Source organism: Lemur catta, chromosome 24 (genome assembly GCF_020740605.2).
Source record: "Lemur catta isolate mLemCat1 chromosome 24, mLemCat1.pri, whole genome shotgun sequence".
Classification (NCBI taxonomy): Eukaryota; Metazoa; Chordata; class Mammalia; order Primates; family Lemuridae; genus Lemur; species Lemur catta.
The window spans coordinates 6,448-20,718 of NC_059151.1; the positions used below are offsets into that span (position 1 = coordinate 6,448).

The window sequence follows — 14,271 nt, forward strand, 5'->3', positions numbered from 1 at the left end:
TTCCGGCGAGCCGGGTGGCCTGACGGAGCGGTGGGTGCGGGAGGCTCTTTCCGGGCTCCGGCGGCCCGCTCGGCCGACGCGGCGCCGACGTCTGGTGGCGAGCGAACTTTACAAAGCTGCTCGGGACCACCGTGCGAGGGGCGCTGTCTGCGACCCGGGAGCCGAAGGCTCCAGCCTGAGGGAAACGCTGGGAGATCCGGCCGGCCGCTGAGCGGCAACTCTCCGGAGAGACTTTGCCGCGGGGAGCTGCGCTCCGTTCGTTCCCCCGGGGCTCGGCCTGCTCTGCCGGAGAGCTCGGCGCCGTCCGCCCGGGCGGGGAGGACCGGACCCCCGCCCGCCCCGGCGCCTCTGGGCCGGTGCGAGCGTCGCTCTCGGCCGGGCCGGGCGTCTCCTCTCCCCGGGGGCAGCCGCCCGCCGTCCCCACCCTCGGTGCGCCGGGTTCGGGTGCCGAAGGCAGCGTTTTGGCCGAGAGCCGGTTCTTGGATGCCGAAAGCTGGGCTCCCGCAGCGCGGGTGCCGAAGCGGCGATGGGTGTCCCCGGAGTGTGGCTTGGGGTGGCCCTGGCGTTGGCGGCATTTGCAGCATCGCCTCCTGGTTCCGAAGGTGAGAGACTACGGCGCCGCGCGTGTGTGAGTGTGTGTGAGTGTGTGTGAGTGAGACAGATCGTGCAGGGTGAAAAGCCGAGCGGGTTTCGTGGCATGGTGGGTCGGTGGAAGTTTTTGGGGGGTCCAGGTGGAACCGGGGTGGCTTTTCCCGGGAGGATTCCTGCCGCCCCGCTCTCGGCCACGACGCCCGCGCGGCGCCTCTGGGCTCAGGTTTTCTTGCTTCCGCGCCCCGCGCCCCCCGGGTCCCTGCGGGGCTCCAGCCCGCGTGCGACACCCGAGCTGGGGGGAGGGGAGGTGTGAGCCTGGTTGTCGCCGCGGGGTCGGTCGGAAGCGATCTGGGTTCAGCCAAGCGAGGGAACCGGCGAGCGGGTCGAGTCCGGGGTCCCGGGACGCCGGCCCGGCGCGGGGCGCTCCGAGCTCCCGCCTGCGCGGCGCGGCCGGTGCTCGCGGAGGGGAGGGAGGAGGACGCCGGATCCCCGCGCCGGGGTCTCGGCCTCGTCCCGGCTCCGTTCGTTACTCACTCGGGTGCGGGAGGAAGAGTTCACCTGCCCGGCCGCAAATCAGAGCCGCGGCGGCGGGCGCGGGGCGGGGGACGGGGGACGGGGAGGGGACACAGCCCTGCCTAGGGTCGACCTCCAGTCACCGGAGCAGCTGCCTCCTTTTCGGTGGCTTCCCGAGAGACAGTGGCCTTGGAAACCCACGCCCTGCGGCGGAGACTTTCCCGCGGTAAAGGTGCTGCTTGTGCACATTCCCGGGAAGTGGGTCAAGCGTAGCGTCCCCGGGAAAAGCGCCTCGGGGACCCGTGCAGCCTTCCTCCAGCAGCGCGTGTTCTGTGGAAACGCACCTTTGTGTTAGCGGTGCGTGTGCGTGCACGCTCAACCCCAGCTTGTAGGGCTCCATTGTAATAAACCATATGAGAGTTAGTCCAGGCCACCCAAGCCTGAACGTTGAGCTTGGTACTTAGGAAAATTGGTTTCACTCGGTGCCAGTTTCTTAATTACAATCCTCTCCCTGCAACGCAAGAAACGTGCTGTTGCTCCCGGATAGCTCACCAGGGGGCAGCTGGAATGATGCAGTTTCTCAGCACCAGATTTATTGACGTGAGAAAAGACATTATTACTAAGAGCCCACAGGGTGCACTCCTTGGAAGACTGGGCGCCATACAGTGGGCAAAGTTTAAGAGTCTTTTGATTGGGGGGTGGGGATGAGCGATGCAGACAGTATTCTTCCAAAGAATCTTAAGAAACTTTGCTTTTTTTGTTTCACCTCACCTTTAGAGCGTTCTATAGTCACTTCACAAATTGGATTGATAAATTGATAGATGTCTGAGAGTTTCCACCTAAGTCATAGTGATGCTTATCTACTAATGAATGAATCACCATGGACATTTATTGAACATATAATTATGTGCGCTATGCTAAGCACTTTATATAGTTTGTCTCATTTATTTAATTAAGTGATATCACTCCCACAGACAAAATATCAGTTGTCATTTGAAGAGACTTTGGTTTGGTTCTGTCAAGGTTTTCTTTTTCTTTTAAAAATGAGGACATTGCAGTCAAGGGTGGAAACCTTAAGGATCTTAGAGATTTCGTCAAGTCTTTATCATTAGCCTAGGGAATAATTTTTAAAAATGAAAAAGAAACATGTGCATGTGTGCTTCTCTTGGTGGTATGTACTCTGGGCAGCTCATGGCAGAATTTGTTTTCTTTGCAGTGCTCAGAGAACGTGTCCTACATGCTTCTAGTACACCAGTTAAAGCCTTCCACAACTATGGTTGATGTCGGTGTGGCCGTCCTCACTTAGCTGGTTAGCATGGCTCCCGGTAATTCTCATATCTCTAAGTTCAGCTCCTAATACACAGTAAGTGCTCAGGAAAATTGGTCAGATGAACAAGTATTGCCAAATCACATGCTTTTGAATTAAGCTTAACTAGTAGACTGGTCTCTACGATTAGCAGACTGACCTTGAATGAACCACCTAACTTCTTTGGGCTGTAGTTCTGTTGTTTACTAAATGAGGAAGCTGGCTAGGTGATAGTTCTAAAATGTTTTTGCTAATCATCAAGCATAGAAAAAAAAGAGATCAACATTTGCTATCAGTCGTAATTTTCTAGTACTAAATTTTAATTCTGAAAAGAAAAATACATTTTTACTAGCAAATCATTGGTGGTGTTATTTTACATTGCCTTATATTGCTTAACTGGTAAACTACTATGACTTAAGAACTTAATAAAACCAAGAAGTCACAGGAAAACTTCTTACATGGCTGTTTTATGAATCACAGAAACTTGGCCATGGCATTTTCTGGAGAAACTCATTTTGAGTTGTGTTGACATGTGGAAATCCTGTGAAGTCACACTGGATTGAGCAGTTGCCCTGGGATAGGGAAGGGTTGTTGAATAGGTGGTTGGAAAACTGAGCTCTAGTCTGTGTCCCATCACTGCCCATGTGATTTTAGCCAGTCCCACAATCTCCCAGGCTTTTCCTATAAATGCCATTGACAGATTACATTGAAAGGACTATTTGATAGACAATGTGTTTTATTTATGTGGGTTAGCATATTTGGTTCCACTCTTGCCTGGAGAGTCCGTTTGATGAGGAACTCAATGCTTAAAACTCGATGTTAGGGAAGACAAGACATTGGTTGGGAGAGCAGCGTATCTCTCCATTGGTTCTATAAACCTTTATTGAGAGCTTATGTGTCAGGTCATGTTTGGTTAGGGGTGTACAGACATCAAAAACAGAAACAAAACCAACCCCCTGTATTCCTTGCCTTTAAGGAGTTTGCATACCCAGAAATCATTAATATCAGTGGAGTAGCAGTAGGGCATTTGGTCTTTGCTGGGTTTCCCAATATTGAAATGTTAGATACTGATTGCAACTTTGCGTCTTTTGGCTTTGGCAACTCCTGCTAGTGGAAATAAAGAGGTGATATACAGTCCTAGACTCTTACTTCTATCATATTGCCATTCTCCTGTGAGGATTGGGTTCTGGGTGTTACTCTCTCCATATAGTGTACATCGTCTAGGGAGGACACAGCCATACACATTCACTGTTACAGACTTGAGTGGCAGTGTCACTCGACTGTACTTAGACACAAGTAGTCATAAAATACTCTCCTCCACACGGCTCAGAAGAGGGGAGGGGACTGCCACATGGCAAAGTTGGAGCCTCATGCCAAATCTTAACAATAGTTCCAAACCAGTTGGCCCATTTTCATTTTACCTACTTTATTAATTGATCTGAATCCTAGTTGACAATAACCAGGACATGAGCTGCCCTGTCAGTTCAGAAAATGATTCTGTTTTAACTATTCTACAGTGTATATAGCCATATGCTGAATTATAACACAACATAAAGCCTGAACATTTAAATGCCAACTTGTGGCTGCTTGTTGCTATTGAGTCATGTTTTTGCAATACCATGCTTTCCATATCTTTTCATATCTTGCGGGTTATATCTACCACTATGTTTTTGAATTGATGGGCTTGACATTTTGTGGCTCTGGGGTTTAACTTCTCTGCATTACTCAGTCTACCAGTTATAGTTTCTAGAGTGAGTAGTTTCAGGATGTAAGTACTGGTACAAATTATATCTCAAATTTTCTCTGAAAATATTAGATTTTACAGAGGTATCTCGTGACAGAGTATATATAATGTGCAAAACAGACATGTACTTGTTTAAATTTTATGCAGTAACATTTTGTCTGTGTGACCTGCAAGAAATGAGCCAACCACCTGGGAAGAACAACAGCCCAGGGCTTGGGATCTGGTATTCCTTCTTGACGTGCTGTAAAATTGCTTCACCTGCAGAACTTCCTGCACTTTCTCACAGGCTGTTGGGTGTCAGAACTTCAGTTACCCCCCAGCAGCTCAGCTATATTCCGTGCCCCAACTTTCATGGCAACTTGCATGGTTAGAGAACTCCAGCTCCTGCTGTCTTTCCACCCCCACCTCAGTTTTCCTTTGAAGAGAGCCCATTTCTCCTTCTAGGTCTGCACCATCTCTCAGAATTCACGTTGAACTAGAGTTTTCTTTATGGTTCAACCAAAGCCGTAAATATAAACCTCAGATAGATCCACAATCATTTTGGTGTTCCTTTTCTTATTTTATTTTATTTTATTTAATTTTATTTTATTTTACTTTTTTTTTTTTTTTTTGAGACAGTCACTCTGTTGCCTGGGCTAGAGTGAGTGCCGTGGCGTCAGCCTCGCTCACAGCAACCTCAAACTCCTGGGCTCAAGCAATCCTACTGCCTCAGCTTCCCGAGTAGCTGGGTCTAAAGGCATGCGCCACCATGCCCGGCTAATTTTTTCTATATATATTTTTAGATGTCCATATAATTTCTTTATATTTTTAGTAGAGACGGGGTCTCACTCTTGCTCAGGCTGGTCTCGAACTCCTGAGCTCAAACCATCTGCCTGCCTCGGCCTCCCAGGGTGTTAGGATTACAGGCGTGAGCCACCGCGCCCGGCCAATTTTGGTATTTCCTAAGAAAAAAAATGATGAGTGGAGGGAGCAACTTTGTGTTCTGTATCACCTGAACTGATCAATTAGTGAAAAGGCTCCTGCTCTAGTTCCTGACGGAAGCCCCACCCAGCACCCAATGCAGACAAACCTCCCAATTTCATCCGCTGGTGGGTGTGCTGCGTGTGCTAGTGTGGGAGACATATGCTTGCTGTGGATGACTGCGTCTGGCATTGGTTGGTGATAAATGTTTGATAGGACTGGGCATCATCCTGGAATGTTCTGTTTTCTCGAGAGAGTAGAAATGAGGTTTTGGAAGCTGTGTTAATGGAGACTGGTTCATGCTGCTGCCTTCTGGGTAGAACTGTTCTGTTTTAGGAAAGCCCTTGGAGGGCAAAACTTATTTCTTTTGGAATTGTACATCATACAGCGACCCAAATTGAGTTATTTCCTTTTCCTAGTGATAGACTTTATCAGCAGCTATACACTGTTTTGACTCGAGTCTCCAGCAGATGTGGCTTGCCCAAGTGGATATGTGCTGTCACACTCAATGCTGCTTTATTTTCGTGTTGCAGTGAGTTTATAACGTCTTTCTGAAGTTTCAAAAGTGGGTTTTGATATGACTACTTGGATACTTCTTAAGAAGCTTGATTTGTTTTGGAGCTTTGAAAAGAAATGACCTTGCTATGGAGTGGAACCATGAAATTATTCTAAAGGTTAACTTTTTTGTGTGTTTTTTCTAAAAGTTAAATTTTGTTTATTATAAAGGTTAAGTTTTGTGAAATTGTAACTAAGTGATGACGATCGTTATTATAATTTTTTAAACATCAGAAGTAATTAAATATGTCTATATAGAAGTAATTTAGAAAGTAAAATGTGTTGATACAGCTTATTTGAGATATGATTATTTTACATACACACACATCCTTTCTTATGACAAACCATAGACTGAAATACTAAGTCTTTGAAACAAGATTTTTTAAGGAAAAATAAGTCAATTAAGAAGAATTTTCCCCCAAGGTTTTATCTCGTTATTCTTATTTGAATGTCAAGGGCATAAAAATCATTTCAATAAATTTGCCCACGGAGATCTTTGATTCAAATCCAAGTGTAAATAGTCATCTCATTTCCTTTGAAGTTTGTTTTTAATTCCATTATTGGTGAAGAAGGTAGACCGGTGCTTTTCTTAGAAGTTAATATTTTTGAGACGTCATGGTCTGTTAGAGGCAAGCACGTGGTAAAATGTGTCCTTCTCTCTTTGGAAACCGACTGTGGCACATTGTCAAGATGTGCTTCTGCCCTGGTGTGTATGTGCTGTTCTAATCTGTTTTGCAGCCTCAGTTTCTGAGACAGTAGTTGATGCCACACTGCCTACCTGTTTCTAGGTTAAATCAACACCTATCGTGCAGCTCAAAAATTGGTTGAGAATGTAGGAACATTTTCTTTAAAAAATTTAGATTATAATTTTAAGTTGTTTTCCAGTATAAAACTTAGAGATTTATTTTATAGTATGTTAGTTATTCAGAATATGTAGGCAGTCCCATTCAAATTCAGCCTTCTTTTCCATTTAGAAACAAATCATCTGTTGTTTTTCATTTGGTGCTTAATGACTGGAAAACATAAAGATGTATCAGTTCATAAGCAGCCCATCAGAAAAAGAATTGAGTGAAAAGAGCGTTAAAAGAGTCGTGGAGGTCAGGAGCTGAATAGATGAGTTATTTTCAATAAACTACCACTTATACTAACTATTCTCCTATAAAATGGTTTAATCTCCCTAAAGAGGAGCATACTGTGTTAAAGGCATGAAATGGGTATTTCGTATTAATCAACCAGATACCCAAGTGAATACCTACTGTGTGAAGGGGTGGGGAATCGAAGAAATGGAAGCAGCCCCTTTCCTAAGTGTGTGTGTGTGTGTGTGTGTGTGTGTGTGTGTGTGTGTGTGTGTGTAGGTATATAGTAATATATATATAGGGTAGTGGAGTGTATGCAACATTTCCACATCCTTAGCAAAGACATCACAGGGACATCTGCAGGAATGAATTTACAAATGGATAATGCAGGCACAAAATATTAGCTTAAAAGAGCATAATCCCGTGGGATGGAAAAGTTTAGTGAAGGAGATGGGATCAAGTTCGAGGGACTTGAATAGACCAACTGCATCTCATGTAGGAAACGAAATGAGCAAAGGCATTGAGACATGGAAGTGTCTCCCAGGATCCTAAGTTGGCCTCTTGGGTTGGACTGGAGAATTGGTGTAAGCGAACAGTGGCAGAGAAGCCTGGATAAGTAAATTGGGACTGGATTATGGAGTCTTTGCTGACTTATCACAAAAAAATATATATGCTGTATTTATAGCCCATCATTATAAATACATTTATTTTTAAATTCAAATAGTAAGTTTTAATGATGCTTTCTCTCATGTGTGTCCAAGAAATGTTGTTTTGGTGTATGGGGTTATTTCCGCAGGGGAAGAAATGCTCAAGCTTTTCAGATTTTGGGAAAAGCAGTTTGCTGCTGCTGATGCGTTTGGACGCAGTTTTAGCAGTGAGCCTGCTGGGACAGTGCTCTTGGTTTGTTATGCGTCCCTTCTAATTACTGTTTTGTTTTTCCCCACAGGTGCTTGTGTCTATGAGGGCTCCTTGTTGGCGGTAGGTCGTTCTTAATATATTTGGTTTATTTCTTTTGAATGTAAAATGGTTGATTGAGGTTACTGAGTGAGTGAGGTGACCTTGTCGTTGTAAAATATGTTTATTTTCCTTCACAGTGTGAGAATTAGCCCTCATCTTGGCACAGTCATGCTCAATTATTGAATACCTTTTCCAGAGTGAATTAGTTCCATTTGGGTACTCAGGTATTGGAAGAGAAGTTCAAACACCCAACATGCTATTTGCATTCTGTGGCTGTCTTTTGTGTTTTTTCAATCAGAGAGAAAATTAGATCCCATCCTCTTGTCACATACAAACTAGGGCACAAATTGTTTATCTTCCTGTTGCATTTGCTTCTGCCTTTGAACCCTTCTGCAAAAAAAAGTACGATTATTAAATTCAGTAGAATAGGAAAGATTCCCGATTGTTACTTTGAATTATAAACTTAAGTTTTGGAGAATAACAAACAAATTAACATTTTATCTCTGAACCTTTGCCATGTAGGGTAGACTTGATTTTAAATCTAATGTCAGAATGACTTGGGGGGAAATGATCATAAAGCCTTATTGAAGACTGTCTACACCCCATCAACTCTAATAAATGGTGTGACAAGTCATTCTTCCCCAATTTTTTATTTTGGTTTAATAAGTGCTATAATAAAACTAAAATGGTTGGAAAGGGTCTGCTCATTTACATCACAGACTGCTGTTGACACGTGTGATATTAATAAGTCATCTTGGATTATCCTAGTGGTGTTGAAATAGATGAGGAATATCTTTAGTATCCATGAGTCTAGATATTCACAGTAATATTCTTGAATCTGAACTTTACATACTACAGTTACTGCTGTGGAGATTTATGGTTTTTTCTTCTTTGTGTTTTTCTATTCAAGAATCAGGGAAAAGCCATTTTCCTTCTCTTTCTCATTCCATACCCTTAAAAGCAGACTTTTCTTTTGGTTTATTTTTTAATATATTTTAGGAATCATTTTAAAATCAAAGTGTTCCAAAATATATCATCAGTTTTGAGGAGCTATAGTAGATGTCACAGACAATTCAGCTATCCATGTTAATACAAAGAAAATTGTTTATTGTATAGAATACTACATAATTTTTCAATATATTTTCATAGCTGTTGATCCATTTGATACAATAGACCAATAAAATAGGCAGGCCACATATTATTTTATACCTCCCTCCTTTTTAGTGGAGGACCAAGGATGAGAGAGAGATGAAGACATTTGCTAAAGGTAATTGACCATTAAATGGTGGACAGGAATAAGACAGCCTGTCTTTTTTTGTTGTTCTGCCTGTATCTGAAGGCAAGTGGCTAGATCATCTTCTGTAATTGACTTTGCAGTGTGTTGTTGTGCATTTGAATATGCAAGCATGAAATAATTGGGGAGGTTATTTTGATCAAGTTAAAAGGAGAGACTGTCTAGCCAACTTGCATTTAACGGATGACCTTGTTCCCTCTGTGTGGTGCCCTGCTGAGCCCAGGGGACCTTGTTCCCTCTGTGCTCAGGGGACCTTGTTCCCTCTGTGCCGTGCCCCCTGAGCCCAGGGGACCTTGTTCCCTCTGTGCCCTGCCCCGCTGAGCCCAGGGGACCTTGTTCCCTCTGTACTGTGCCCCCTGAGCCCAGGGCTTGCGGCTGCTCAGGGCAGGTGGGCTGGGCTCTCTCACACCGGCACACTCCTAACCCTCCGGGTGGCTTCTTTGCTTCCCAAGGCTCTGGCTGCATTTGTTTCAAAACCTCTTCACAAGCCTGAGGTACTTACTGTGGAAGTTATGCAATTCAGTCTGAGAGACAATACATTTATCATCATGATAGAGATTATTATTGAACAAATGTTTATTGCGTGACGACTGTAGACCTGCTGTTCTGGGCACTGGAATGCATCAGGGAACAAACAGATAAAAGTCTCTGCTCTTGTGGAGCTCGGATTCTAGTGAGTAAAATACATATAGAATGTCAGACAGGTGGGCTATGGGTAAAAGCCACGGGGCCTGGGGGGATAGAAAATCCTAGATAGGGGATGAGGGTGGCTACTGTAGGGTGATGAGGAAGGCTTCACTGAGTAGGTGACATTTGCACAAAGACAGACGAAGAGGTAATTACTTAAGAGCTAGCCCTGCATATTCAGAAGAGGAGAATTCCGGAGGGGGGAAACAGCAAGTGTAAGGTCTGAAGCGGAACTTGCTCAGCCTTTCAAGGAAGTGCCTGGAGGTCGGGGTAGCTGGAGCACGTGACCAAGGGGGGAGGTGGCAGGGGAGCAGGTCAGAGAGGCAGACAGGAGCCAGAGCAGGCCGAGCCTTGTGCAGACTTCAGCTTGTCCTTTTGGGAGGGTGGGTGAGCCGTTGCAGGTGCTAGAAAAGAGGAACGACAAAATCTGACTTACCATTTAATTAAACTGCCGAAATGAGAATGTGAAAAGAAATAAGTGTTCTTGTTTCTAGGGAAACTATGTTGAATACTTTAAAAAGACTCCACAGAGATGAGTCACTAAAAAATTGCTGTCAAATTAAGTGTGGGAGAAGCAGCTATAAAAGATTTGGGGAAAAACTTGAAAATGTAGAGAGATTCTGCATTCGGATTTATTTGTAACCATTTTAAAGGTCTCTTCTCGTTTTAAGGACATGAAAACTGGAGATAACAGTTGCTGCACTGTGGACATTGCTAGTTGTCTGCACAATTCATCGCCGCTCGCTCTCTCCCTCCACACAACCTAGCGTTAAAGACATTGCATCTGCATCGGTGAAATTAGGGAATGGATGTACGTTTATGTATTTGGAATCAAAATGTGAAGAGTTTGAGAACATTTATATACTATTCCAGGATTCCCTGGTTAAACAACTCTTTGGGTGAGAGGGCTTCTATCTTAGGATGCTTCACACTTATGAGCTGGCTCTGAGAATGGTGATTTGGTGTCCCTGTGGGTAATTCCACCCACATGTTCACCACCTTAAAGGTATAAGTGACTTCAGAAATCTCGTAGTGCAAACTCTCCATCTTATCAATGAGGAAACTGAGGCAGGGGTGTGAGGGTCCTGAGGCTCATTCATTTCTCAGTTGAGTAACCAGAAGTAGAAGGTTAGTCTGGCTGAAAATGGCAAAGCATCAGCTTTACCCAGATGAATTTATAAACTATATCAAGCAAATGAAAACATGGATTTAGGCACTGGCTGCTGCTTTAGTGCTGTCAACCTGTCTTGCCAGGATTCCTCTCAGTGATAGCTTTTCAGTCTTATCACCTGTTGCTCAGGAAGCTGCCAGGTGCAACATTCCCAGCCCTGGGAGTCCAACAGACAGACTTGGTTTTCATTCTTTCTCCTCTGCTACAAAGCAGCTCTGTGACCTAGGGCAAGTTACATAACTTCTGGAACCTCTGTCACCCCCTATGTGAAATGGGGACAAGGAGAGCCTGTCCCACACCCTGATGCAATCCCTGGCATGTGCTTCTCTGCCATGACAAAATTCCTCTTTGACAACCAAGATGAACAAGAAGCAGGAACAGTTATTAAGTACCTACTATGTATTAATATTTAATACTCTCAACAATTTCAGGAAAGAGGTATTGTGTTTATGGATGAAGAAGCTGAGGCTCAGAAAGTTTAAGTCATTTGTCCAAAGTTTCACAGTAAGTCCTGGAGGAAGAGAGGGTTCAAACCTGGTTCTGAGTCTCAAGTCGTTGTGTTGAGCGTTCTGTTTCCCACAGCCAAGCCAGTCCACTTGCTGTGTCTGAAAACAACTGGCTGATGTCACCACCTCCAGTCTTGTATGCCCACCCCTCCCTGCCACAGCTGCCACGCAGTTGTCTCTGCCAGTCTCTGCCGCTGACCTCCGGCAGACGCCAGCTGTCCCTGGCTAACCCCTTCCCATCTAACTGAGGCTCTCCTGCACTGGAGCACACTAAATTCACCACGTGATGCAAGACATGTGTAGAGGGTCACTTCATCTTAACAATATATTTAATGTTACAGTATAATGTGTATTGTGTGTACATGTATAAGTATGCATATATGTTAATATATACCCCAGCTTGTGTCATGTTGTGTCTCCCAACTTTTGCAGCTCTCTGGACTTGTATTGAGGTCCTAGGATGGTCTGGTCCTAAGCTGCACGTCGCCCTCTCAGTTGTGTGCTGAGTTCAGCTCTCTTCCTTCTCCTTTCTTAAACAGTCTTCCCTATCTTTCTCTTCTTTCTGTTCCTCCGGTCAGAAATTGCCAGAAGGGACTAAAAATATCTTGAGAAGCCCTGAATAATCTATTTTCGGATGTGTTTCTTACCCCACAATACCCATGCACCCCTGGGCTTTCTCTCAATTCAGCCCTGGTGGAAGAGAGTGTGACTGTGTTAAATCAGGACTCATCCGAGGGAAACTACCTAGGTGATGTGTTTAACTGTGACAGGGGCATCCAATGTGAGGAGGAAAATAAAATTTTTATTTCAAAGTTTTCACATATCTTCAGTGCTTTCCCAACTATATGAAGTGGAAAAAAAAAAAAGTTAACTTTCTTGTTGCATCACTTCAAGCCAGCACTTCTCCTTTTTCCTGGGGTGGATGGATAGACTATTCAATTTTTCTGTCTGTGAAATGGAGATGAAGTAGTTACTTTACAGGATTGTTGTATGACTATTCAGATTTAAACTTTAATCGAAATGAAACAATTTAAAATTCACTTTTTCAGCGTCACTAGCCAAGATTAAAGGAGATCAGCACAGAGCACTTAGCCCAGCGCTCGTGACCTGCAGTCCTCAGTAAAGGTTGGCTGCTGGTATTGCTGCCGCAGAGCAGTTACAATTAGCAAGGCTGGACAAAACTACTCTTCTTCCCTCGGTCAAACGTGTTAAGTGTTGGGATTTTCCTACTTGGGATACTTCTGACAAAGTGTCCCATAAGGCATTAACTTTTAGCAAATTTGGAAGAAAGTTTTTCAAGGGTAATAAAAAATGTAGTGTGCTGAGTATATATGATATGTAACAGCAGAAAGATCCAGGCTTTGGAGTTTGAATTTTGGCTGCTGTGTGGTCTCAGATGGGATACTTTATATACCTGGGTCCTAATTTTGTTTTCTATATAATGGGGATTATATTCCTCATCGGGTTAATGTGACGATTTACGGAGAGCATGCATGTGACAGAACCCAGAACTGTGCAGGGAACAGGTGCTGACATCACGCAGGTGACAAGATGTTGGAATGGAAACGAGTGAGTAATACATGCCAGAGTATCTTGTTCAGGTCCTGGCTTTGTAATTACCAGCTGTGTAGCATGGAGTAAGTCACTTGAATGAAATGAGGTCTCAGTTTCTAAATTTGTAAAATAATTGTTATGTTAGATTCTCTTTAAGATTCCTTAACGCAGTGCTGTTCAGTACAGCTTCTGCAGTGACAAGAATGTTCCGTGGCTGAGCTGTCCAGACGTGGTAGCCACGAGCCACGTGTGGCTGCTGAGCACGTGGAATGTGACTAGTGATGCTGAAAAACTGAATTTTAAATCGTGTTTAATTTTGATTAGAGTTTAAATTTGAATAGCCACACATGGCTCGTGGCTACTGAATTGGGCAGCACAGCTTTAGAGCTTTAAAATTCTTTTAACATACTCTAGTATTTAAGCTTGAAATATGGCTTCGTGGATGGTTCTTACTCTGGGTGAAAACTCACTGTAGAGTTTTCAGCAGTTGTGAGAAAGGTAACAAGAAATTTGTTGTAGTACCTGAGATTGCTAGTTGTTTCTTTGTTTATAGAATTTGAACACTTTTAAGCTCAAGTCTGTTACAACACTGCTCTCCCCCTCTTGCTTGATATGTTTTCTTCAATAAAAGAAAAAAGGTAGAGTTAGAGCTGACCCATCACCTGCAGTCAATTTTACATATCCCCTTAACATTTTCATAATTTTTTTTTTTGGTGTTTTGTCAAAATCTAGTGTATTCCTGGGAGTGCTATCCATTGTTTATATTGCAGAAAAAAAAATGGAGAACTTCTGGTCTAATCTGTAGGCATTGTTTATTAGGGTTAAGGAAGATTAAGGAAGACAGAGCTCTTCAGTGCCAGTCTTTAACAATTGGTGTGCTATAGTGTTACTTTCTTTGAAACTGTAGCACAAAAGAGAGAGATCCATAGATAGGAAAATGTATTTGTGCTGGTATTCATCATATGCTCGAGATTTTAGAGAGAAGTGAAAAAATTTGGAAGTTTTCCCTATCACTGCTCAAAGTTCCCACAATCGCTTATTGGATCTTGGTCAGTGGCTGCTATGGAAGCATTCGAACTTCTCAGCAGTGGAGAGAAAACTTAGCTTCCTCTATACAATCAGCCATTCCTTAATTTCCCTTAAGGGTGTTGGGTGTTGTAGGGTGTCTCTGTTTTTAGTTACAGCTTAACAAGAATTCATCATTTTTTATGCCTCTCGTCCTTCTTCATTTATTTTAAAATACAGGAATATGCTTTCAAGTGGGAATGTCACTCTGTATTAAAATGTACTTATTTTGTGGGGAAAACTTTATTCTTTTTTGCAACACATCCTTACTGTGCAAGGTGCTGGCATAAAT

The 14,271-nt window shown here is 43.7% G+C and overlaps 1 protein-coding gene across 2 annotated transcripts in view; it reads left to right on the plus strand.

Moving 5' to 3' along the window:
• Positions 1 to 371: 371 nt before the first annotated feature.
• Positions 372 to 14,271, plus strand: part of FRAS1 (Fraser extracellular matrix complex subunit 1) — a 244,094-nt gene continuing 230,194 nt past the window's right edge. The window contains exons 1-2 of one of the 2 annotated variants that reach the window (XM_045536898.1): positions 372 to 602; positions 7,692 to 7,723. In XM_045536898.1, coding sequence (XP_045392854.1) covers positions 527 to 602; positions 7,692 to 7,723 — 108 coding nt within the window. In that variant the 5' untranslated portion in view covers positions 372 to 526. The remainder of the gene's footprint in view (positions 603 to 7,691; positions 7,724 to 14,271) is intronic. The other variant, XM_045536896.1, reaches the window with a different exon arrangement.